This window comes from Anarhichas minor, unplaced genomic scaffold (assembly GCF_050575085.1).
Source record: "Anarhichas minor isolate MPS153535 unplaced genomic scaffold, ASM5057508v1 ptg000007l, whole genome shotgun sequence".
NCBI lineage: Eukaryota > Metazoa > Chordata > Actinopteri > Perciformes > Anarhichadidae > Anarhichas > Anarhichas minor.
The window spans coordinates 8,698,781-8,724,463 of record NW_027466453.1 but is presented as its reverse complement, the minus strand read 5'-3'; the positions used below and the strand labels follow the sequence as shown (position 1 = coordinate 8,724,463).

The window sequence follows — 25,683 nt, the reverse complement described above, 5'->3', positions numbered from 1 at the left end:
ACCGTGAATAAGTTTACTTTCAGTGCTAAGCAGCCTACAGTGAAAACACCTGAGCAGGTCTTCACTGTAGCGTCCGCTCATACATTACACAGTCAGAGGATTTACATTCAAAGCACTCCATTTAACTGCTTTCAACTTGTTTTGTATAAACCACAGGAATAAAAAAAAAAAAAAAAAATCACATTATTCGTATATTCACGTATACACTCATTACATCCTACTTGCTTTTGTGCATCTGCAAATTAAACATCAACATCATTGGTGGCTGGAAAAAAAGCTCATATTATTGCATGTTAAGTGCGGTCATGCTCTACTAATGCATAGCTAATATGTTACAAATGTTTGACTATTTTTCCCACATAGGCCTACGCAATAGTGCTCCAGTATCAAGGAGAGCTGTGGTGAGTGATGATATAGCCTGAAGCTTTGGTTGCACCACACATCAAACGAAATTTCATCTTACCAGAGAAGAAGATGTCTACCGTATACAGGTAGAATTTTTGACTTTCCACCGAAAGCAGCTAAACAAGCAGCAGCAGCAGCGGCGGTGACGCCGTGCTCGGCTAACTGTCCTACAGCAATATGCAAACATTTTAGAGCAGTATGAGTTGGAAGTAAAATATTAGCATTTACACTCTTGTGGTCCTCTGTTCATATGTTACTGTGTGTGTGTGTGCGTGTGTGTTTATGTGTGCTTCTCCACATGGCCACAGGGAGCAGCTGTTTCCTGAAAGATGCTCATAATCAAGAATCGAAAGGATTGTGAGAAGGCTGATTCTTTTTGTTGTCTGTTGTTAGACAGGTGTGGTGAGTCAAACTCTCTTTAGCACCGAGCTATTGGCAGCTTGACCATAATATAAGCGAGTAGAAGTAAGACGGAAGGAATGAGAACTTGGGTATGTAGGTCACCCTGTCCCTGCTGAGCTTCATCACCTCATTGTTTGTTTGTTAGCTCTCAACACCAGGAGGAGTATCTACATATCATCGCACTCTCATTTACGAAGCCCCGTAGCTGAGAATGTGTTTAGGAGTCTGAGCGTACTGTGAACGGCAAAGTTGCTATCTACTGACACTATGGCAATTCTGAACCACTTACATGTGCCATCCTGTACAGGTAATGCACTGTTATAGGCTGCGATACAACAAATATAAGCGTGTATACCTTTTACGATCTCTATACATGTATCATATTAAAAAGCTCCATGCTCGTCAGTGCGTTCTGTCTTCGGTTGGATGTTTTTATTCAGGAACACCAGTTTTGTTTCTGTGATCTGAGTTGTTGTTGTTTTTTTTTGCACTGATGTGCTTTTCTGCTCAAATGCCAAGACGGATCATAAGCTATGATGTCAAAAATGGCTCCATGAGAGATTGTCATCAAAAGGTATATCTTAGATGGCAATAGATCTATACAGTAAGATATGTTTAGCTTTAACTGATCTTGAAAGTGGTTCAGGAAAAAGAAAGAATCAATCAATAAAAGGGTTAGATTATAATCAATTGATGTTCCAAATATAACTAAACACCCCTTAAATCCTGATCCCACAGTGTCTTATCTAAACCCTGTCTGAATAAGCTATAATGTTACTTCAGGTCAAGCTCGCTCAGATGAGGCACTTCAGTATCTCACCCTGCAACACAGTGTGAGACTTGTTGGCTACTCACGCAACATGGGGCTTGACGTGAACTTTTAAGCCTTGACCAAAATACATACTATGTAGAGCACCAGGCATCTGATCCCACTCAACCCTGGGAAACGAACACAAACCAAGATGTAAAAAAAGAGAACGAAAGAATTAGAAAACTTAATACCGGTATCTGTGTTTGTTTTAAGTGCTATTTCCCTCTCCCCATCCCCCAGTCAAACCCCACCCACTGTCCCAAAGGTCCTGTGATGCTAGTCGCTCCTGAACTCCTCCTCAATTTGCGGGAGGTTCTTCTTTTCTCTCCTCAGGGTCTCCGTCAGGGGCCTGGAGCTGCTGGGGGAGTCCAGGTTCTTGGGTTCGTTGGTGCGGTAGCTGCCCTTCTGCTGATACGCATAGACATAGATGCTGTACATGCCTCCAAAGAGCAGCAGCAGCGCCAGGATGACTATGACTAAAGGATAAAAAAATAACACAGTCAGAGTTAATCTATAATACAATGAGGAAAGATGTGCTTCTGGAAATACTGAAAAGGAGCAGGCACTGTTTTTAATGCTATGTTATTGCATTATATCAGTATACATCATACAGAGCAGTGTATGCTGTGACTGAATCCAGCATTTTTTATTTCTACAAACATCTTTGGTGCCATGAGCTTTGTATTTACTTTGTTTATGCATGATTTCACACATTTAAAAATCCACCTGCCATTGAGGCAGACTGGCCAGTAGGCTACTAGAACTCTTAGTTTTTTTGTTTGTTTGTTTAAAGTATCACTGATCACAAGTTCATTGCACCTCTTGATACAAATGCAGTTCAAAGTGCTTTATATAAAGCAAGGTTATATCAATGGAACAAAAAGAAAACAAAGAGATGAGCAGTAATTATTTAAACAGCAGGAGAAGAAAAACAAGAGCTATGTAACAACAATATAGACAGAAAAACATTCACAGAATACTTCACCCTCAAAACGACCATTTGTTTACTCACCGAAAGAAATGTCTTCAGGAATTCAAGGCAACAGGGTGAGTAATTGATACAAACGGTCATGTTAAGGGTTAACATATGCAGTGTGTGTAGAGGTCTGTATGGTTAAACTGTATCAGCCTGGAGTTTTCAGGCGATGTAATCAAGGTAAACACAATGAGAGGCCGTGCGTAAAGGCACTGCGCTCTGACGCAGCACTACACCGCTAGACTGCGGATTTATCAACATATCAGTCCTCCAAAAAGTCCGTCTAGCATTTTATCGCGTGGTCAGTTAAAAGTTGAATAATGTATGTAAACTTGCCACGGAACATTCATTACCTAACCTTCGAAAACGAGTCACAACCTAACCGTGCGCGCGTCATAGGTACTTAAAACGAATAGCACTGCACCCCTGGTAGTCAGCTGTTTGGTCGACAGCCGGCTAACTGGAATACGAATAAAAATGTCCAAAGCTTGATTGTAAGTGAACTCAATGTGAGTTATAAATACCTTACTGAATGCAATCGCACTAGGTTTAGAGCAAGCTCTTGGGACATGAGGGAGATTGGTGGCTTTGTGCTGGGTTTGTAAATTCAGAGCATAGTCATGAGGTTTGTGAAACCTGAGGTGCTCTGATCTTTTTGTACTGGCAAGCATCGCACTGAGACTGATCTTAAAAATAGTTCTCCGGTGCTACTAATTTGATTGATTGTTTAAAGGTCATGTCAGCTTCCAAAATGAATCCTGGATTTGTAATGTGGTCACTTGTGGTCCCTGAGTATTCACAGAGCAGCTGCCTGTGAGACAGACTTGTTGTTCAGTAGGTCAAGCTGAAAACAGACCTCAGCCCTTGTCCTCTCTGTGTAGTTTGAATGTCCTCCCCCTGTGTTTGCTCGGGTTTCCTTTCACAGTCATGCAGGTCAGCGGATCTGGAGACACTAAATTGCCTGCAGTTGTGTTTCTTTGTTTGTCAGTCAGTGTGTTCACTGTGTAATGGACTGGCGAAATGTCCACAGTGTATCCCAGCCTTTTTGCCTTAGGTTCATACCCTCAATTAATGGATATAGAGAATGGATCGATGCTGCTGAAAAGACATACAGCACCCAGCACAGAGCTTAGAACACACAAATCGTATTTAAAGTGATATTGTCACAGGACAGATAAAGGAATCTTCAATATCGTCGTGACAGAATTTGTTCACTTGCAGTTTTGTTTTATCGACTATATTTTTCAGTCGTAACCTTTTTATCCTGTGCAGAATATCAGACAGGGATGATGTCTGATAACCTGAGGGGGAACATTGTTGGGATGATTTGAAAGGCTCTCCAATTATTCATGCCACACTGATGTCCCGCATTAGCATAATACCTCTGAATCTGGAATGATCTATTAAACTGAAGCATCTATCAATGATGAACAGTAAGCTGGGCCCATGCAGACTAAATATAGCTGATCCGGTGAAGGTCTCAGACAGCAGACAGTCTCTGTGCTGCAGTTTAATCCTGAGACTCTACCCTCTCCTGCTCATCAGAGAGACCTGCTCTAATTTTTTCCATCATCTGTAATACTGTGCTGCAAACCGCTCATCTGGTCCCAACACTCCTCTTGTAATACGGTGCAGAGTTATCATGGGGATTAAATAGTGGAATAAGTATATTAAATTTAGATTCCCCCCCCCCCCCCCAGAAATCCATAGATATAGGCCCAGGGTTAGCTTTTTCTCTTGCAAGGACATATAGGTCTATTTTACTTGAATTCATTTCCTTCATATAGATTAAAAAGATAATCTGACCTCAACTAAATGCAATCAAAAAGATTATTCGGTGTGATAATAATGCATTAGAAATGTCCGACCGTTCATTTATTCATTTTTGTGACTGCTATATCTCAAATGTAATACATTCAAATGTAATACATTTGAATGTATTACATTTGCTATCTCAATAGCAGTCAGACACTTAAATAAACATTCAAAAGCCCACATTGGAATTTGACAAACCTGCTCTAATTTAGGATGATAGGATTTTAGGGAAAAAGGAAAGAGAAATTCAAACAGCTGATTTGTGTTTTCTGGGAGAGGAGGGAAATAGTGAGCAAAACAACCAATTCTTTAAAGAAGCAGATCTTACCTGTTATCCAAAACAGGCCAAGGTCATCGTGGATATAAAAATACTCTGAAAGGGAGAGGTGCACAAATAAGTGGATGAACACAGAATAATATTCTCTTTTTGTACAGGTGCATTATGGGACATATAAACCCACCTATGGTGGTAAACCAGGGGTCTACCTCCCATGGTACATAACCCAGGATAGGAGGGAAGGCGCCACAGTTGGACTCGGATACGTAGCCTTGTGTCGTTACCGGAGGGTCGGTTTCATTTGGACGGAAGAAGGCCTTTAACGGGGCGTAGACGTTGTATCTCACACCAGATATGCAGCCTATGAAGCCTGGAGCATTATGCCTCTGGATCTCATAGTCAATGTCACCAACCTCTGAAAGAGTGGAAACAATCAAACATCAACAGAGTTCCAACTTAAAATAATGATAATAATAATACTGGCAGCAAGATGAAAACATTAGCCCACGTGTTCTCATCAATAATTGGTCAACTGGATATTTACCCATCACTCTGCCCAAGAACATGGACTTTGGAGAGTCAAACCTGGCGTCCTCCACTAAGGTTATCTTTTCCACTATGGGCTCCATGTAGTCCACCTGTGGGCAGGGCAAAATAAGACAGAGTTTATTACCTTCATGAGCAAGGCTAGCTGTTTACAGTCTTTATGCTAAGCTAAGCTAAGGTGAGTGGACAACAGTCTATTACTTCACTGAAAAGAACAAACCACAGATCAGCATAAACCTGTGTTTTGATGGTTCTGTTGTGTCTGGTTATGTTGACGTAGTGGGGGTATCCGTCTGCCAGGTTTCGGTGAGTCAGCTGGTACTTGTGTGTTATGAGCCCCAGCTTATACCTCAGATCTACACTACCTATAGAGAGAGAGGAAACAAAAGACATCAATACTGTTTTTTTCACAAGTAACTGCTTTACATCGACCTCTGCAGTAGTTTTGAGAGGTTATTACTCCCTAATCTGTGAATAAAATGAACCTGCCGCCCTACCGTCAGTTTTGAGGATGATGGCAATGTAGTCTTGGACGAAGGAGCTGATGTAGAGCAACACGGCTGGTGTAGAAACGGTGCTGAAACTGAACTCGATGTCATCTGCTGTGTCATTGTAGCCGAGGCTAAAGTTGTCATAATGCGGGTCGATCCAGTTGGCCCATGCTGCCTCGTCTGATATGGGCTTCTTTCGTATGTTGTATCTCAGCCACGAGCCGATCTCAAAGAAGGCTCCGATGTCTTGACAAAAGATCATTGTGAAATTAGATATCAGTTGCAAAGTATTGCTGCCGATGATGTCAGTTACTATGTGAAGGTATGTGTCAGAAACATGCATGAACTCACCTTTATGACAGTAGAAGCCATCAAAAGCTGTGTTGTTACAGTCGCAAGTGTAGCAAGCGTAGCCTTCTATACACTGGCCGCTGTTTCGGCATGGTATGGTAGCATTCAGACACTGTCCCGTACAGTTCCTCCTTATACCCTGTTCTTCATTTACTTTCCCCTCAAGATCAAGAGGAACACCGTTCATCCGCAATCCTCGGAGACACCCCAAGAATGGTCTCAGGGTGCGGTTGGCTGCACCTATTACAAAGAATACTTTTATCAGTGGTTATTCATCTTTATTAAAAGTTTAGAGAGGATACAATAAGTCCACTGTACGTACGTCATGACAAATATCCAAGTTCACCTCAGCCAACCTACCTACTAGGACAGGATGCGTAAACCGCATGGTGACGAAAGTCTGACCTGGAAAACGTGTGACGGCCCACGGCTGATAATCAACCTTGATGCGGGCTAGCTTCACATTAATCTCGGCTTGAACAAAGTGCCACTCGTTGTCATTGAGTGCCACGGGGGAGTGTAGTGTCACATTAACGATGCCGTCACCAACCATGAATACCATCATAAGGTTATGGGTGGCTGGAAGAGAAAAGAAGACATGGAAAGGTTGTTGTTAAATACATCAGATGTATGAGGAGAATAGCTCTCTGGTAGCAGATGAGTCAACTCACAGTTCAGCTCTACCCGAATGAAGTTTCGCAGTTGGTCATCAGAATTCTCCAAGAACACGCCGTGGTCACGATAGGTTTTGAAGTGGAAGGAGATGTCGGCGCTGGAGCCGGGCCTGAAGGTCGGGAAGGTTATGTAGGTGGGCTTGGTGAAGGCGATTGTGTTCCAGACGTTTCCTTTGGAAAACATTGAAATACGTGTACCATACATGTATAAATAAAAAAAACTGTTTCAACAAAGCAGAACATCACCGTGTGAACACAACCCTTAATATTTAAGCTCACTGTCGCCATGGCAGCGGAGGGGTCCGACGGTGAATTGTGCTTCTGAGCCGGTCCTGTTGGTGTCCCCGACTACCACCTTCCTAACGGGCAGATGGTCTCTGAAGTCCAAGTAGCCCTTATCTGAGTACCTGAAAAAGCCACAGTGGGGAGGTTAAGACTTCATCGTCAGTGTCACAGATACAAGCTAAACCTGCACAATGCGTCCCCTCTCTTACCACTGTCTGTAGTCAGCATCGCAGTTGCATTGAAACTTGGGGTCGGTGCAGGTTTGGTTGATAGAGCAGCCACACTTTTGGACCTCTCTGAATGTTCCACCCCAGTAATAGTGACTCTCATTGTTACGACCGATCCAGTAACCAAAAGGTCTTCCGTCTATTTTGAAAAAGAAATGGTGTGTTAGTTTACTATATTTCTTGTTTTCCATAAGCACACTACCAAATGAATAAGCTGACTTACTCGGGGTGTTGAGGAGACGGGACTTGTAGCAGGAGTAGTCGATCCACTGCTCGCAGTACACAGAGGTGTTGGCTAGAGCAGTGACTTCATCCCAGGTGGCGTTCCAGTAGTTGACGTCTCCTATATACGGCCGGTCTATTGAGCTCCCAGACACCTTGGTACCATCCACACGGTCATTCAGAATCACTGTCCAAGCTTTATATGCTGTGAAGAGGCACAACAAATATACTGCATCGTGATTCAATGTTGAAACAGAAAGATGGAGGCAATATTAATGTTTTAAAGGAAAAGAATAAAACACAAACAGAAAGGTAAGAAATAGGAAATGCAGACATACACAGCACTGCGCTATCTTGTTTTATAACGTCTTTTAATTTCCTCATGGAATTTCAGCAAAGACTTCTCATTACAGGAACATGATAACCTGACTCTCAAGCTTTTCATTAACAAATCCGTTGAGGACCCAGCAAACACTGAGCACACAGTGCTGATGAAAGCTGTATTTTATTAGTGACAGTGATTACTTACACTTCATTTTGCAGTACACTTCAAATGGTTTCAGCGGCCCGCTAAGATCAGGATCGATGGTGTAATTTCCAGACCAATACTTGCCGCTGAGTCTGTAGGCCTCGCATGACTCTTTGTAAACCGCTATTTGAGAAGCGAGATGATCGATTTGTTATTATTAAGAAGAAATACGGTATGGGCCAAGTTGTAATCAACTGCAATGAAATAGTTATTAAAGTGAAAATATTGCCAGCCAGCACTTACACATGTGACACACCTCTCCTTTATAGCCTGTGTTCTCACACAGGCATATAAAGTCATCCCAGGACTGGATGCATCTGCCTTCATGTTCACATGGATTTGGACTACATCTGTAAACAAATGACATGCCAATACTGAGCATTTGGATGTTACAAAAAGGGGAGACTTGCATTAAGTGTGTAATTTGCTCTCTTTCATCTATTTTCTCTGTTAGCTGCTTTTTGTTTAGAGCCTTCTAGATAAGGTTTGATGAGGGGATGAATGCCATTAGCTCTAAAGAAGTGATTTCTCACTCTTGAGACTCACAATTCAATGCCAAACGCTTCACAAACATCTTGAAGGAGATCACATTACATTGACAACACCATAAAAGAGCCAAGGCGATGTAGAAATAATGACATGTTATAGGAATGTGTGTCATTTTAAAAGACTATGGTATGACAGGGGTATATAATTGGTAGCTATAACTTAAATGACACGAGAAGACATTATTGCAGCGCCATATTTATCTGTTTCCTTGTGCAATTATCCTGCTATTAATGAAACTATCAGTCATATTAGTGCTGTATGTTTTATGTTTCTTACCTGTCAGTGATGCCACAAGTGCCCAACAACAACTCAGCATAGCGCCCCCACTGTCGTTGCAGAATAATGTCAATATCAAGCTGTTCATTGTCTATGAAGATGTGCTGCATGCAACCATGGAAGCGGTTCAGCTTGGTCTCACACTTCCGTATTGTGTTATTGGTTTTCGGACAACCTAAGTGCAGGAAAGCAAACGTATGTTTTGGACCGTGCAGATTTCAAAGTTGATTTCAGGAGTTGTGAACAATTAGTCATCCCCTCACCTCCGAAAAAGTAGCGGTCTCCTGTCCGAATTGTGAATGGATTGGTAATCTTAAGTGGAGAGCCCTCCTCCTCATCAATTGTGAGGGTCATCAGGTTGTCTCTGGCTGCTAAATCCACCGTGTGCCAGTAACCATCATTTAGCCGGTAGCCTAGAAATTGGAGAAATGTCTGTCATGCTTTGTTTCTACAATCAGATTCAATACAGAGATCTAATGCAGTATTTATCATTGCCTGCACCTTGCAGCGCTATATACATTCATAAGTGTTAGTTAAACCACGCCCCCAGACAGGGATTGTCCAATCACAGCTTAACAACCGTAAACTAGGCATAGCAGGTTACACTTTTGGGTATCTAATGAGTTTGTAGGTAGGTGTCTTTTTTTAACTTATGCAAAACCAAAGACACAAGCAAGATTGTAGTGTGTTTTTAATCTTCCATAACATAAGCTGCAGACGTTAGCCTGGCCGAAACATTTAACTTCTGTCTTTTAGCACAATATCAAGTAGGCTATGTATGTTCTAGAACATGTTTACGACCCTTTTTTATAGGGTCTTTAAATCAGCTGGGAACCTTAAAAAGTCAACTGGAAACTGTTTTAGAGTTTTAGAGTTAGCATTAGCTTAGCTAGCTAACCACAGCTGATAGAATCTGTCAGCGACAGTTGTCATTTCAGCAGACAAAATCCACAGCTGTTGGCTACCTCGGAGAAGTGAGCTTTTATCTACCTGACAGAGTAACAGTAACTTAGGGGCGGGGCTTAGAAACCTGTCAAAAGAACGAGGCATTAAAAATCGTATGCTCCAAAATCCTTAACTGTTATCTTTACTGTCATACCGGTCAAGGCCAAAAACTGCATTATTAACCCACCGGCAGCAAACTGGAGTTTCTTCTTCCCAGGCTGGAATATAGTGACGTTGATCTGTCCCTCGCTCAGTCCCAGCTCAAGGGCACCCAGGTCATCAGCAAATCGCGTGAACATAAGCAGCCCCGTGTAGTCCCACGAGCGGAACTTAAACTTGACAAACATGCGAGGCCTCCTGAAGAAGCCCGGCACCTGCAGGTAGTTGTTGGGTCCGGCAAAAGTCATCGGTTTGAGCAGAATGTCCCTGCAGGCGTAATGCATCTTTTTCTGAGGGTAAAAAAAATAGAAATAGGAGTTACAATGAAAATATTTTCTCTGATATTGTTATTGTTTTGTTCGCATGGAACAGATGAAGTAATGCCGTTTGGCTATAATTCATGGAGATCCTCGGAACCAGCGACATTACTGGGATGCTGTGTGATGGTTTGTATAAAGCCCTACCTTTCGTGGGATGCGGATTTCAGGTTCTTCTCGCTTAGCCTTGTTGATGATGTTGACATCATTGATGAAGACATTCTCCAGGCAGCCCCGGAAATTTTGTGTAGTGGGCAGGTGAGGCAAATTTTGCTCTATGACACCTCCTACATATAACTAGGATAAAGGCATTAGGGCACTCATCAACATCATCATTAACAAGTGTAAATGTATGCACAGTATAATTAAATGCAAAAATGTACATTTGAATAAAACTATTTGCTTTCAACTTGTAGGAAAAATGCTTTTGGAAGTTTCCTCCAAAGAGACATTGAGTAAATGTATTCAGCATACGGCTCATTCATCATTTCCTTCACTTATCATGGCCTTTACATTTTACACTGTAACTACATGTGATCCGTATATGTGATCCGTATATGAGGTACCTGCGTGTCCAGATCCAGGTGTGTAAACTCTCCTTTGCAGATGGCCGTGACTGTGTGACTGTCCACTGTGAAGTTCACCTGTCGACCGGAGCGCTTGATGGTGACATAGTGCCAGTGCAGATTATCAAGAAGGCTGCCAGCAGTCAGTGTAGTACGACCATCAAGTTTGTGTATTACACTACTTCCTAAAAAAAGAAAAAGAAGGCGAGGACAGTGGGAAAATTACAACAATAATTACTCTAAATCAGCTCAAATGAAATGTCAAACTGAGAGAAAATGCTGAAATGTAGAGCTCCGGTCAACAATCTAACAGTCTATATATTGAGTTTTCTCCCGCAGACAGCGTGGCTCCATTTCAGGATTGAGATGATGATTGAGAGCTCGAGATGGATGTCATTGTCTCACATGCCACTATTTTCTTCACCCATAACTCCATCAATCAACGCAGGCTCTATACCTAGGCTGATGTGCAGGTAAAGACGGCCTCTCTTCAGCTCCAAGGTGAAGAGGTCTCCTTGAATCCCCTCGCTGTGTAACAGCAGACCATCCTGCTCCAGAGTCTTGAAGTTTATGGCGATGTGGTCGTGCAGTGTACGGGACCTCTTTTCTGGGTACATGTAGACCACTGAGTCGTCCCCGTTGTACTGTAGAACATAGGAATCTGCAGACAAAATTTCCAAATGGATTCAATAGTTCAAAATTCACAACAGAGGATGTGACATACATATTGGGTTAAAGTCTTATGTAGCATTTTAGGTTTTAAGTATTATTGGAGTAAATGCTTCACGGCACATTTCCTGGAGCTCATCAGATCTGTTTGCATCTAGCTCGTGTATGATGTTCCTGAGTATGAATCAGGTGATACTGAGCTTAGTCATTTATTAACTCGGAACATACTGTAGCATATTTGGCGCTCAGATTTAGTGGCATATTATCAAATACGATTAAACAGTGGGATTGTAGAAAGTCCCTGGAATTGAATCAGATGACTGTAAATCCCTGGGTAGCGCCCATCGGTCATTTTTTACCATAAGAGCAGCCGTACAGCTCCAGCCTCACGCCGATCTTCCCTCCATTCTCCGTGTTCCACGCCAGAGGCAGCAGACGGATGTGTTTAGCGGTAAAGGCGTAATGGAAGACATTCCTCTTCAACTGATAATAATTCCAGTTCGCAGGCAGCGTCTGCAAACAGATGAGAGCGGCAGTTATTGAGCCACTGCAACGGTGTTGGCGCCTTATCAAGGGACTGGTGATGAACTGATGATGAGATTAGCTTCGTCAGTGTTGAGAGAGATAATATGCTGCGCTGTCTTTGTTTCAGTGCCAGTGACAATGAATTGAATAGAACGCCCACTGAATCATCGGCTGTAAAGATTACATTTGACTAGTTAATCCTCGCCTCATCCCCGTTATGGCCCTCATCCCGCCCCCAGCCATGCTGGCTCAGTGACACCTACAGAGTTGCCTCCATCCATGATGTACGGCGTCCAGGAGTCCGGTCGGTCTCCATAGAGCAGGGTGTACTTGGTGATCCAGTCATAGGAGTTGAAGGTCCCCTGGGTGGCGATGGCCACCAGTCGATACTTCCTGCCCAGGTCGACCTGCAGCCACGGCTGTCTGTCCCTTGGCGATGGGGACCAGCCACTGCTGCCTGAGGGGGGAGAAAAAGGAGAGTTTGACTGGAGATGGGGGGGGAAAGATACATGATGACCGAAGCAATTGTGACTTCAACTGAATTTGTAACTCGTGGCAGCCGTTTTAAGGTCCTGTTTAATGTGTGTGTGGGGGGGACTCTAATGAGTAAAGCCCATCTACTGTTTTGTCTGGGATTGGACAAGCCTTTAGTATTTGGCAGATTACCCAATATAACTCTCAACTATACTCTAGGCCTCTATCTGAAAGCCAGCTAACAAGCAAATATCCCAAATAAATTCACTGTAAGTGTTCCTTCAGTTGATAGATTATGTCATCTGAGGTCTTTTTTTCTGTGCTAAAGTGAAAGTATATAGAGAGAGAGAGAGAGTGACAGATCCCCAATGAGTTCTAGGAGTCCCAAACACATATTGCACTAGATCTGTCACCGTGAAGATTCTCACGATGAGCATTTTGACTTGTAAAACACAAGTGTAACTTATAACATTACTGTACTAACAGGACCGGAGTTATTCATATTATTAGTTACTGTACACCTGTGCATGTCCTGCAGTGATAAGTTAAACCATCTGCCATTAGAAAGGTCTGTATAAGGTGAATGGTGTGAAATCATGGATGAACTCAAAGACACTACAACTAGGAACTTACCATACAATTTGGCAAAATTGGCAGAGTAAAGAAAGTTATATCTGGAGGAGGCCAGGAAGGAAGAGGCGTAGAGGCTGGAGACCAGCGGATCAACACATTCTCCTGCAGTAACAATAAGGAGGACACCAAGATCAGGAGTAATTTAAAAAAGGACCTCTCATCATGCAGGATTCACATCACTTTCAAAATGATATAGTTCTGGACAACACAGACTTGCACAGCTGCACAGCTTGAGAAGAACCAACCGTTTGCAGTTCAATTAGAAGCTAGTCCATGCTCCATTAGACGTAAAAAAACTCATTTGGACGGATCAATCCAATTAAATTCAGGGCGTGGCGCAAAAGCATTTAGTCTTTCTGCTGGTAGAGGTAGCCAGATAGTGAGGTGACAGATTCATATTCCACAGTAAACCACAGTCCTTAATGGCTTCCCTTATAAGACTTAACATCCTGGCATCTACACTTGAGCGTGCATCATCTTTCACTTCTTCACAGGACGGGTGGGACGAGTGGTGAAATACGACACTGACAGCTATTGATTATGCACGCTATCTCTGAGATAAACTATTGTGATAGTCATGCGGTTACACCCCCTTCCTATTTCAAAAGAGGTCTGGTCCTAGAAGGCAGAATAGAAATGTTGCTGCGTCACATGAATGTCTTTGTGTGTGTGTGCGTGTGTGTGTGTGTGTACGTGCCTGTCGGTGCCTGTGTGTCTGTAAATATATGTTTTTGTCTCTTTTTTTTTTGGAAGTGCATGCAGTTTCATGAGCAAGAAAGTCAAAGGCAAACAATACGTCGCTTTGTCATGTTGAGATGCTGTCCTGCGTGTGGTTATGAGACCGATAGGACCAACACCTATCTGCTCAGGCTCGCTCCCCAGCCAGCGGCTATTTAAACTGACCATAATTCTTCCTAATCTTGCTTGTGTCCCTGCTGCGGATAAATGCGCGATGCACTCACCTCGAGCTATAAGAGAAACACTGTCTCATTTTAACTGCCAAAAAAATATGCTCTTCAGACACTCCCAAAATATTTAATATAGATAGGCTACGGGTTTTACTTGAATATGAAGGTATAGGCAGATACAAAGAATCCGCTCCAATCTGACCTTCCTCTTCCTTCTCCCTAATTAGAAACATCCCCTCCGAACTTTAGGAGTTGTTAACTAGTAAACAGGAGTTCAGTCATTGTAATTCCTGATCTTACAATCACAGAGGTCATGGACTGGAAACGGGAGACGTTAGCAGAATTAGTATGCAGGCTGCAGATGGAGTAGGGTGAGAAAGGTGCTGCATAGATTCAAATTTGAAATAACTTTGTGAGGGAGCAGACGACTGAGTGATCACAGCAAATCCCGCAGAAACAAGGAAGTGGAGTGCTTCCGTCCTCTGCCTTTACACTGCCTTAAATAATGCATTAAACATCCGTGAGCCATTATACAGCGCAAACACACCGTTTTCTTTTCTTTCTTATAGTCACATGAGCATGAGTTCTGTCACCTCACCTCTCATGCAAGGACACGCTGCTCATTCAGGTGGAGGAAATGTGCTGAGCAAGTGAAACGTGACCTTGACTTTCTGCCTCCCGTGTCTGTGCCTCGCTGAGAGGATTCATCTCCGTCTTTATCGCACAGAATTCCCCCTGCTATGCTGCAGATGATCGGTAACAGACCTCTGCTGCGTCACTCCATCGCTACACGGTGTAGAGCCATTTGAAATGAGTCACTGTTCAAATGGCTATTTAAACCAAAACTATTCCGTCACCACTGCTGCAGTTGCGCAGGCTAAGCGTATTTGTAGCGAATGGCTTGAGGTGTGTTTGTTTCAATCCTTCGATTATTAGTAGAGGAGAGGATCTTGACTTTAAATGTGAAGCGTGGCTCCATCCCAGACTACAGCAGGTTAATCCAGGCTCCTCAGCTCCTCCTCATGGCAAAGACTGTCACGCACTAGACACCCCCACCTATTCAATGCATTACTTTCTTATTCCTCACTCTGAGTCCTCTCTCTCTCTTTATTTTTTCTCTCCTTTAAATCATCCAATCTTTCTTGTTCTCGCTGCGTCCCATTACCTCATACCCTCGCTCGTCATCTTGCTATTTTTTACTTCTCTCTGCCTCTCTCGACCCAAGTGGGCGTTGTCATGATGCAGTTGCGAAAGCATACCTGAAAGCCTGTGCAGAGCATCCAGTCCCCAGGTTTTCACCTCTCTTCTTGTGATCCTGCACCCCCCCCCCCCCCCCCTCCCTTCCCTCCCTTCTCTGCGCCACACAGAGTAGTCTCTTTCTCCATTGATCATTAAGGGGTTGTGGGGAACAGTGCGGCCGTGCAGATCTCTAGCACCACTCTTGCTGAGTCATCAGTCTGCTGTAAGTGAAGGGTTGTGTGTCTGGGCTGACACATCATTACTGCTGGTTACATACAATATGCAGAGAGGCACCTCCTTTGCCCGCCACCACCAGCCTGTGACGCGTGACAGCTGAGGATTCAGACGGCAGCCCGGATGTGTGCAGATGTCAACTGAATGCAGATGTCCACCAACAATATATCAAACTACTGCTGCAAATACTGCAGCAAAAAAAAGCACATAGGGGTAGTAAAAATATATCCTGCTCTGTTAAAGGGGTTTTAATAAATCATTCATACCCAGGCAGGTATCACAGTGGGTGGTGTCTGCCATGCAGCACATCAGAATCACATTCAGACTTAAGTTCAGGCCTCGACCAGCTTCATTTCCATGTCTAACAGAACAAAACGGCCAACTTTCCACGCAAAGCAACATGCTCTTCCTTCTAGATACCAATTCCCGTCACATGGACCAAAACGTCTCCTGCTGCTTGTGCTGCTAACCATGACAGAAACTTAAGATGTATGCATCACACCCTCCTGATTCAAACACACACACACACACACACACACTACTTACTGAGTGAGCCTCAGCCCCACCTCCAGGCTGGGTCACTGTGCTCTGGGACCTGAGACTCCATTTCAACCTGGCAGAGATCCATGGAGCAGATATACAATCAGCCTGTCCAATAAAATATAACAAGATCTACAACAAGCCAAACCCCACAGGCCCACACTTACTGGAAAGCATTCTGTGAGCCGAGGATGTTTACAAACTTCCACTCTATTGCTGCCTTTTTCTGTACCTTCACTTATTAATAACTATAAGATAGAACCATTCACTTCTCAGCATGCCATAGCTTCTGATCAACAGCATGGCATCATGTGAAAACTGTTTATATTTCCCTGGAACAACTTGAAAGAAAGAGCTCAGCACCCTGAACTAATACTGTAAACCTGGTCCAGCTTGAAAATACAGTTATCTATAAGACGTCACATGACAAAGCTTCCCTCTTCCCTGATCTCTCCCACTGATATCAAAAACGAATGAGTCACACAAAGGGAAGTATGGGGTTAATTAACAGTGGTCATCCTGACTCTGACATCACGCATAACGCTTATTAGTATGCACAAACGCTCTGTGATAGAAGGGTACATGGCACCTTTTCCCTAGCCCAATTTTAGCCCCAAACACAGCCCCACCTCTGTCTAAACTAAACCCGCCACATGCCTCCTTCACTGATCTAACAGCGAGTAATGATTTCCCTGCCAGGTGAATCCACGCACTTTGCGTGCAAGCAGGATGCAGGAATTCATGGAGAGGTGGTGGGCTTCCCAAAAAAAAGTACTGCAGTGGGCTGGTCCCGGTCAGGACGCTGTGCCCTGCCATCTCCGCCGCCACTTTCATAACGTGTTCAGCGGATTTTCCCCCTCACAACAGCAACACACACGGTTCATAGCGATTCGAAGATTATTATGTCAGAAACGAAATAGATTCTCGATCAGCAACGTGCTTTTTTTTTTTTTTTTTTTTGCGAAGAAGTCGAGAGTTGCAGCCTCTGGCGGCGCAGAAACTTGCGTGCTGGCTGAGCGAAAGCACTGCAATGCAGACAGTCCAGTGCAATGGGGATAAGCATGCGCACCTTCCGCAGGACCGACGCGGCTTGCCTCTGCACTTTTTTTTTGTGTGATCCCGCAAAACAATGCCTTTCTGAAATCACAGCTGCCAAGGCCAGCAGCGAAATGTAAAAAATCTGCGCTTTAAGAGGCTGTCTGTTTTTATCGCAACGTGTTATTGCCCTTCAACGATCTCAACACCTGCAAGCTACGTTTTGCCCCCCAGTGGTATTTTCCACTTATAACCGCATGTTATCGTGCAACTTTTTCTCACGCATATGATCAGACAATAAACAATATGCAGATAAGGCATGTACATGCACTTTGACATATTTTAATAATATTCTAGCAGCCGACAATAAAGGAACAATTGCTGTTTTACAAGACTTACGTGATGAGCAATGTTGAAAACCCAGAAATAAGAGGCATATGCTCAGTATTTTGCAAGTCATCCTTCACTTAGTGCACGTCTCTCCGCATAGGCTATGTTAATAAGGTCGTAGATTGTTCTGCAGCATCCTCTCAGCCCCCTTTAGCACAACTTTAACTCGCGCAGCTCCAACTCCTCTTCCCGGGATCTCGGGCAGCCTCTACCGGGGCGGGGACGCGCATCAGATGCTGGTGCTGATGCTTCGCTTCGCCGAGAGCGCGCACTTCTTCGTTTATTCGATTTTTTTTTATTGTTTAATTCACATGACCGTCATGTAACGGTGTGGCTCCTGCATGATATAAGTTGTTAACTAGCAGAGTGCTTGTAGGCCAGGTGGAAGTGGGATTCTGTCGTGCCCCTCCTGCAGAAGTCTGGATGCACGAGGAGACTGGAAGGGGGGGATGGGGGGAAATAACTTTTTCAGTCACGCGCAGAGTGATAGTATTTTTCCAAAAACAATTAAGAAGAATGTTGTCTTCAATCTCCAAATAAGTCTGGTGGAACTTCACCAAAAGCAACAATTTCCCTCCTGGGTTGGATCATATCACCAATGCACTACAGAGTCCTCTTCTCTTCTTCTCTAGGCATCTCAAGTCGTCCTTTGGCACACTTTCCGTGGCTGCTAACTGTAGTGCACTGCGCAAGGAGGTGGTTAAGAAGTCTTTCTCTCCAGGAAAACAGATCTGAACTTGAACCCCAAAATAGGATGGCAGTTTAATATCCTGTATCAGCAGCAGAACCATGTAGAATGACAATCACGGCAGACCAGCAGGCGGCACAGCTCTGCGGGTCGTCTGTCTGATCTTGCCCCCAGGTACTCTAATCATGCCAGTGCATTCACAAACATGCCCAGAGAAGAACAGGTTACAGGATGATGATGCCAGCTGTGCCTGAACTCAGACTCATCCCCATAAGGGGTGGGGGCGGGGAGAGACTGAGGCAGAGGGGGATTTGTGGCAATGGGTGGCACATTGACCACAAAATAAAAAAGGGCTTTGGGATTAAGAAGTGGGCTTATGGGACGGCAGTGTGCCAGTGATGATACGAGATTGAATGCCCGGGCCAGCGTGGGATTTACCGAGTTTTCAATCAAATCAGATTGGTAGTTTGTAAGCTCCCTGCCACTGGCCTCCCCCCTGAAATAACATAAGAGTATAGAATTATATCTGCAGAGAGAGAGAACAATGGCTAACAGAAGAAAATGACAGTGGAGTGTAAAGTCGGACATCAAATCTCTATCTATTTACCTATTTACAAAAAGGATTTATCTCAATTGCAGTGGAAATCAATAGATTCCTGAAGTGTTCTGGATATACACGAGTACAGTGATCCATATTATTTAACAGAAATACTAAAACAAGGTGCAATGCTATATTTAAGTGTGTAATAATTTCACACAACTGCATTGTAATTTGTTATATATTATATATTTCCCCTATTTCAAAGACAAAACAACATGCAAGTAGCATTATTTAATTTCTTTAGTGAGTTGTCTCTGTTAGACTATTAGACAACAAGGGTTAGGGTTAGCCAAATGTTGTTGTCTGATAGTTGCTGCTCTGCTTTCTTCAGATAACATGTGCAGTACACACAAACACACGCTCTCTCCCACACATCTGCACCTAGCTTATACGTAGATGTGAGTGTTGTGGTTAGGCTGGATTGCCATCTGTCTCCCCATTGACCTTTTTTATTTGACCTTATAGTAACCATAGAGACCGGTTGAGAGGAGTCCTATTAAGGTCTGGTTGCGGTTAAACCACATCTGGGGGGAAAACAACACAAAGGCTCAAGTGATAAACTGATTAACAAGAGCAACCAGGGGCAGAATTCCTGGCAAATGTAATTGAGGCTTTCCAACGCCCAACCTCTCCCACAAAGTCATGTTTTTTTTGGCATCGTGTTTGCTGTTAAACATACCCAAAATATCCCAAATCAGTCCTACGATCCTCTTATTTTCATCACAGGAATAGTTCTGCCGATGGGGTGAAATAATTCCACCGATTCACAAAATGAAGGCTGACTTGTTTCAAGGTAAGAAGAAAAAAAAGTCCTTTAAAATATCTTAAAACAAGCCAGAACACTGAATACATTCACCTCATATTTAGGATTTATGAATTACTTTTCAACATTTCACATACCAGTTGATACATAATGAAATAGCTTGTTTAGACCAATAAGTTAAGTTTAATGGAAACATAGATTCAGTCAATAAGTACTAAGTAAAATAAAAAGTGATTCATTAGTAGATTTTCTTTTTTATTATTTGAACTACATTTTTTGCAGTTTGCTGCAGTAGTTTCAGAGTTAGACCACAACTGACCACTAGATGTCAGGTTAAGCTAAGACATGGATCTCTGTTCTTCCACACATGACGTCTGCTGAAGTCCAACTCTCTCCCACAATCTTTACTCTGCAGGTCTTAAATGATGTTTCCTGCTGCCAAAATGCATTGAACCTGCACATTAAATGAGCTTCATTTAAAAGCCAGAGCACTAATATAGCAGCAAACCACTATTTGCTATGTAATATATAGTGGAGTAATGTGTACCTGAGAAGAGAATGACGTCACTGTCTCTCTGTGTGTACATGGCCGGGCTGGCTGCGGGTGCTTCCCCCCCCCCCCCCCCAGGTAAACACTATTACCTCTGTCAGCACTTTCACCGTAGTTTGCACTTTTAGCGCCGCTAGCACCATCACCCAATCTCGGCCCCTGCACCTTTAACTACAAATGAATAACGTTGTTTAGGTTAAGAAATAAGTCAGGAAACAGGAAAATAGGGCAGATCATTTACCAGCCAAATGAGCCATTTGCGAGTTACCGAAACAAAGCTGAAAATATGCATATGCACCAAGAGCTACGATCTACTGCTGTTTTTATTCCACTTTAAACTAATTGGCACACAGACACACACACACAGGTCACACTCTATCTTCCTCTGACTTCTTTTAGAAACCCACACATGCACAAACAAACTCGAAGGTGGAGGCCCGTGAGGGCCTTGTTTCTCACAGGTATTTGTTTTTGTGGGATCAGATTGTACTTTGGTTTGCCCCCATGAGCATTGTGTGTGTTTTTCCATGGGGGTGCCACTGTAGGCTACACTGCATAGGGACATGTGCTGAGGGTACGAGCACGAAAACACACATTAACACTTAGCAGTCTCACACATTGGCATAAACAGCCAAGTACACCGGTACACACTCACAAACAGGGGTCAAGTTATGACTCACGTCCAGATGTTTCCAAGAGGTAGTGTTGCTGATGTGTTGTCATGGCTGAATGCTACTTGTCATGAAGATGGATGAAGGAATCTGTCAAGTTTTGTGTGGTGAGCACTGGCTGTATTTATGTGTTTCCTGATGTGTCAAACACAAAACAGTAGTGAGTAACGCTGACGGTCGTTGGTTTGAAAATGGGTGTTAGAAAATGGGGAATTCAGCAGGATTGTATTGCAGTTGGACTCTAAGACAGGTGTTTATTTTGGCTACCACCTATGGGAACCTGACTTCCCTGCATACTGGCAGGTGATCTGCTGTAAGCAGGGGTATTAAAGCAGCTGCCCCCCCAGGTGTCAATACAATGGTATGACCTCCTGCTGGTGAGGGCCAATCTGAAAATAAGCCTAGACTGGGATCCCACCTCTGAAAATCTACCCCCAGTGTCAGCTCAACTGGTGTGTCCAAGACAGCTGCTGCAACCTGTTCCAGCACTCACTCTTCAGAGTGGACAAACAAACAAACTTAGTTTAGGACACAGACCGGGGGTGATGGGAATGTTACAAAACCAAGAGACAGTTGCTTTTTAACTTTATTTCTTCTAACCTTTATTTATGCAGGATGAGATTTAAAATCTATTTTCCAAGAATGTCCCGGCCAAGACGGCACAAAAGTTTCACACACTAAGGCACAAATAACAGACTTAAAAACAAAGCAGCAAAAAATTGAAAACAACAAAAAAATTGTAAAGAAAAAGTAAGAGATTTAAAACGAACTTCTGCTAAGTATCTGCTTTAAGGAATAGTTTGACATTTTGGGAAATATGTTTATTTGCTTTCTTGATTAGAGGTATATGAAAACAATGAATACCACTCTCAAAACATTTCATTTTTGCTGTTTTAATCTGGGTTTACCCATCTTGTAATCTATATATTTTGCATTATTGTCTAAATCACTTCCACATAAAGCGTTGTTTATTCTATATGATAATATCGGAAATGTAGCAGGAAGAGATCTGTGTCCTCCATCCAGTTTGAAAGGTTGTTCCTTTGTGTGTGGCTGGCCAACACGGCAGCAGAGTCTGTAAGCCATCTAAGCTCTCATCAGATTTCACTTTACTGTGTTTTAAAACAACCAAAGTGATGTGTGTTGAAGTACAAGTTATGACACCCTTTGCTGTGACTGAAGTCGATTCATCCACAGAGAAGATATATGCACAGTGACAGCTCCACAAAGACTACGGCACTGACACCTGCATTAAGTATAAATACCAAAAACAGCTGCGACGTAGTGGAGATGCATGGAGCTGAGACACTTTTGTTTCTCGTGTTTGCTGCCAACACGAGCACACACACAGAAGAGCCACAGCCAGTGACACACACACACACACACACCACTGGTTTGTGTTTCCCTCACACAGCCGACAAGCCGCAGTTATTTAGTCTGCCTCCCAGTTTGTTTGCCCACTGTCTTCTCTCTTTTGTTGCTCTGCCTTGGGCTTTGTTTGATGTGAACTGCTGACTGTAGCAAATGACAGTTGCAGCTGGGAGGACGATGAGTGAGGATGAAAAAGGTCACGCCAAGTGACGGAGCATGAAGGTGTCCATGTTGGATAAACAGCAATGTTTCTGCGTTTGTGCTGGTTCTCTCATTCAGTTATCAGAGGACACTGAGAAGTTGTACAAATTAACTTGGAGTTTTTTTCAAGTTTGCAAGCATGCCTAGAAGTTCTGCTGGCTCATTTCTGCAGTGTACTGTGTTATGCACACACAAACACACACACTGAAATATTTGGCCAGACCTGCAAACTGTGTCTTTCCCCTCCCCAGCTCAGTTCCTGGGAGTAAAGTACCTTTGGCAGCGAGGCAAGAGAACGGCTTGTCCTCTCCAGGTTGGACCCCACTCCACTAACGGGGGAGGTGTTAAGGCATCAGGAGGGCAGTGATCCATGCAGCTAATGGAGGGGAGACCTACTTCTTCCAACAGTTGTAGTGTAGGAACTAAGTGTTTAAGACCAGTTTGCAATGATGTCATACATAATCCTTTCTTCAAAAGGACTGAAATATCCGACCTCGTAAAATCATAAACTCCTCTGCTTCCTCTGGTCAAAAAGAGAACAAGAGCTCATTAGTTTGTGGTTGGAGTGGACATTGGGCCTTATGATGAACCACTGGTGAACAGGCCAAGCCCATGGGGAGTTTGTGGTGTACAGTGTGTGAGTCAGGATGTGTGTTTGAGGTGGGGGGGAGGGTGCAGGAATAAAATGCAGCCCCGCTCCTTGCAGGGTTCACCCTCTGCATCCATGAATGTTCTTGGAGGTCACGGCACCTAGCAACAGCCTGGATCAAGTCCTAAAGGAAACATGTGACAACACACAGGCAAACACACACATATACACAGTTCATGTGTATGTGTGTTTTTTTTTCGAAACACATCCAGATTAAACACACTTTGTTGACATGCTATATAATGTTGACCTGGAGTGCAGCAGAGTAAAGTGTGGGATAACAGTTTCACTTTTTATTTTTGCAAGGGTCTGCATGACTGGTTATCTGAGATGAAAACGCTGCTCATCTAGAAGGTGCAACACTATTTCTTTTTTTGTCTATTCACAGCCCTAGTTGTTACCTTTTAGCCAATAAGCATAGTTGTGACATGTGTGGGCTAATGTGAGAAAATAGCAGTTCAATAAAGGAATGTTTACAACACCTTAATGCATTCATACAAAGGCTGTGAGTTGGTATATCTAGCAATGCAAGAGTGTTGTAGGTGCATGAGATTCACTTATATCTCGATTAGATTTTAAAATCTTTTGTCCATCCTGGCTCTCGATCTACTTTGAATGAAACTAAAAATGCCTGGAAGGCTCCATCTCCTTTATAGTCTCTCAAGCAAACCTATTAACTATGAATGGCAGAGTTCCATTGTGTGCAGTGTCCCATTGTGTTTGACGATTTCCTGCCACTATACATGACAGAACTTTTTTTGAACTTTTGCACCAAACTAATTGAAGTGTAAAAAAAAAATCAAATAAGACAGGTCATTGTGCAGAAGATTAGCTTCTCGATCATTGTCACTGGCGCCTTGGTTTTCTTCATTCTTGCCTTGAGAGTTCCTGTATACAATAATGTTTTAAATGTGGAAGATCACAGGATTGCGCAATTATGTTTTAGGGTGGGTTTCCCTGTAAAGACACCCAGATACACACCCCTGCAAATTGGACCAAAGGAATAGCCGTTTACTCAGTTGCTCTGTGAAGGGCTGCTGCCCAGACTGAGGTAAAGCAGTGGGCACTTTTTCCATATTCAGTAATTACACTGCTTGTACTGCTAAGAGCTACTCTCAAGGCTGATATCTAAACACAGGAAACAAGAGCGAGACCGAGCACAGGCGCACAGGGCTAGACTCCCTCACAAACAGCAGACCGTTTCCAATCATTCCACAAATCCTTTTGACATGTCCATCTTTCAGTAGTTCTCCGTGGTGAAAATCCAACACACATTCTTCGCCATGAATTGGATACATGCGGCCAGTTTTGCATTCTTAGCTCCGGATGTATGCATGTGCTTCCGTGCAAAAGAACCCTTGTGCACATTTATAAATGCAAGTGCACACAGACACCTCTAATCCCTCACAGATTCAGATTTTGGCAATGTTTCATCGATATGTATTCGGCATACTTTCACACAGTCAGCATCCTAAAAATAGCTGAAGGACTTTGGCTCTCTGCCCAGCCTCCCTAACTGTCAATAAGTTATCTCCCTCGCACTCACGCTCAACGTTAAAACCTACAGTACCACAACCATTAACCATCTCAAACACCACAAGTTAATTGTAAACTGCCTAAAGTATGTGATGATACTCCAAGTTTCCTCAAAATCAAGGAAAATTAACAGGAATAAGAACGGGCCAACTTGATTGTTCACTTCCTTTAAAGAAATCCTTCACTAGAAATAAGAGGACTTATTGTGCACTGGTGTTTGGGGGAAGCCTATCTGTCTTTGTTGTATTTCCTCTTTGATGTGAAAATACCAGACAACATGAGGGCATATTTCTGCCGTTTGTTTGAGTTGTAAGTTGTTGTGTCTCTGCTTTAGTCTCAGCTCTCCTGGTTTATTATCTGCTCTGGTTGACTATCCATTGCCATCAATCCCCCATGTTTCTCTCTGCCTCTCTGATTCCAGTACAACTCCTCCTTACTTGGCTTTTGATGACGGTTACAGATAACGAGGCTCCTCTTATTTTCATTTTCCCCCATGCTGAGGAATGTCTGCTTTTCAAATGAATTGTGGTGCAGAGCTATGAATAATCTGAATTATGTAACAACATGAATTTAATGGATGGTATTGCCAGGCTTAAATATTTTTAAAGAGTGATGATATGACGTGTTTCTTTGACATTTTCAAGTTTCTGCCCACCAACAGCTGCTCTAAACAAACATCACTTGCAAAGACTATGTCACTGCTTGTGTTTTTTTCCACAGTGTGGTAGAAAAATAGCTTGGTGCTGTAACATGCGGCCAATAATGGATCCATAGTCTAATGGTAGCCAAGACAAATGCCTATAGAATATCACTCAGTCTCTTAATCTTAATGCCTCCTTCCAACACAATTATTCATCCATTACACAAGTTCTGCAGGCAGTTTATGCGTTGACAGACTGAGTCAGTGTGCAAGAGTCTGGAGCATTAAGGGTTACTGTAATGAACCCGGGCGAGGAGGGGAAGGGGGAATGCGAGGGGTTAAATGGGGCAAGAGGGTCAAAAGTTGAAGCTGGGAATGTTTTCTCCAGCCTGGCCTTTCCTTGACACCAGCCTGTGTGCCACACAGTCTCCAGGAACAGATGTGCCCACAGGGTTAGAAACAACTCCCTGTGTTGTCCCTGATACTGGTAAACACTGCTCCTGAGGAACAGTAAGACAGGAAGACCAAAGTTCCTTGACAAGG

At 43.2% G+C, this 25,683-nt stretch overlaps 1 protein-coding gene across 1 annotated transcript; it reads right to left on the bottom strand.

The window, feature by feature from the left end:
* Positions 1-1,685: 1,685 nt before the first annotated feature.
* cntnap1 (contactin associated protein 1) lies at positions 1,686-17,540 on the bottom strand. The gene is made up of 24 exons (XM_076085340.1): positions 17,480-17,540; positions 13,125-13,226; positions 12,281-12,474; positions 11,852-12,005; positions 11,281-11,484; positions 10,824-11,008; positions 10,405-10,554; positions 9,969-10,230; positions 9,100-9,249; positions 8,837-9,011; positions 8,255-8,361; positions 8,012-8,134; positions 7,484-7,687; positions 7,243-7,399; positions 7,028-7,155; positions 6,746-6,919; positions 6,435-6,653; positions 6,075-6,314; positions 5,730-5,969; positions 5,470-5,597; positions 5,231-5,324; positions 4,871-5,101; positions 4,738-4,782; positions 1,686-2,094 (listed from the first exon to the last, which is right to left on the bottom strand). Exons 1-24 carry the CDS (start codon positions 17,538-17,540, stop codon positions 1,895-1,897), a joined length of 3,927 nt encoding a protein of 1,308 aa, XP_075941455.1. The 3' UTR covers positions 1,686-1,894.
* Between the last annotated feature and the right edge of the window lie 8,143 nt (positions 17,541-25,683).

Coding starts and splice junctions, on each gene's coding strand:
- cntnap1 (XM_076085340.1), bottom strand. CDS start 17,540: ATGACTTGCAAAATACTGAGCATATGCCTCTTATTTCTGGGTTTTCAA. Junction 13,227..17,479: donor TTTTCAACATTGCTCATCAC/GTAAGTCTTGTA, acceptor TTGTTACTGCAG/GAGAATGTGTTGATCCGCTG. Junction 8,362..8,836: donor ACTTGTGGCATCACTGACAG/GTAAGAAACATA, acceptor ATTTGTTTACAG/ATGTAGTCCAAATCCATGTG.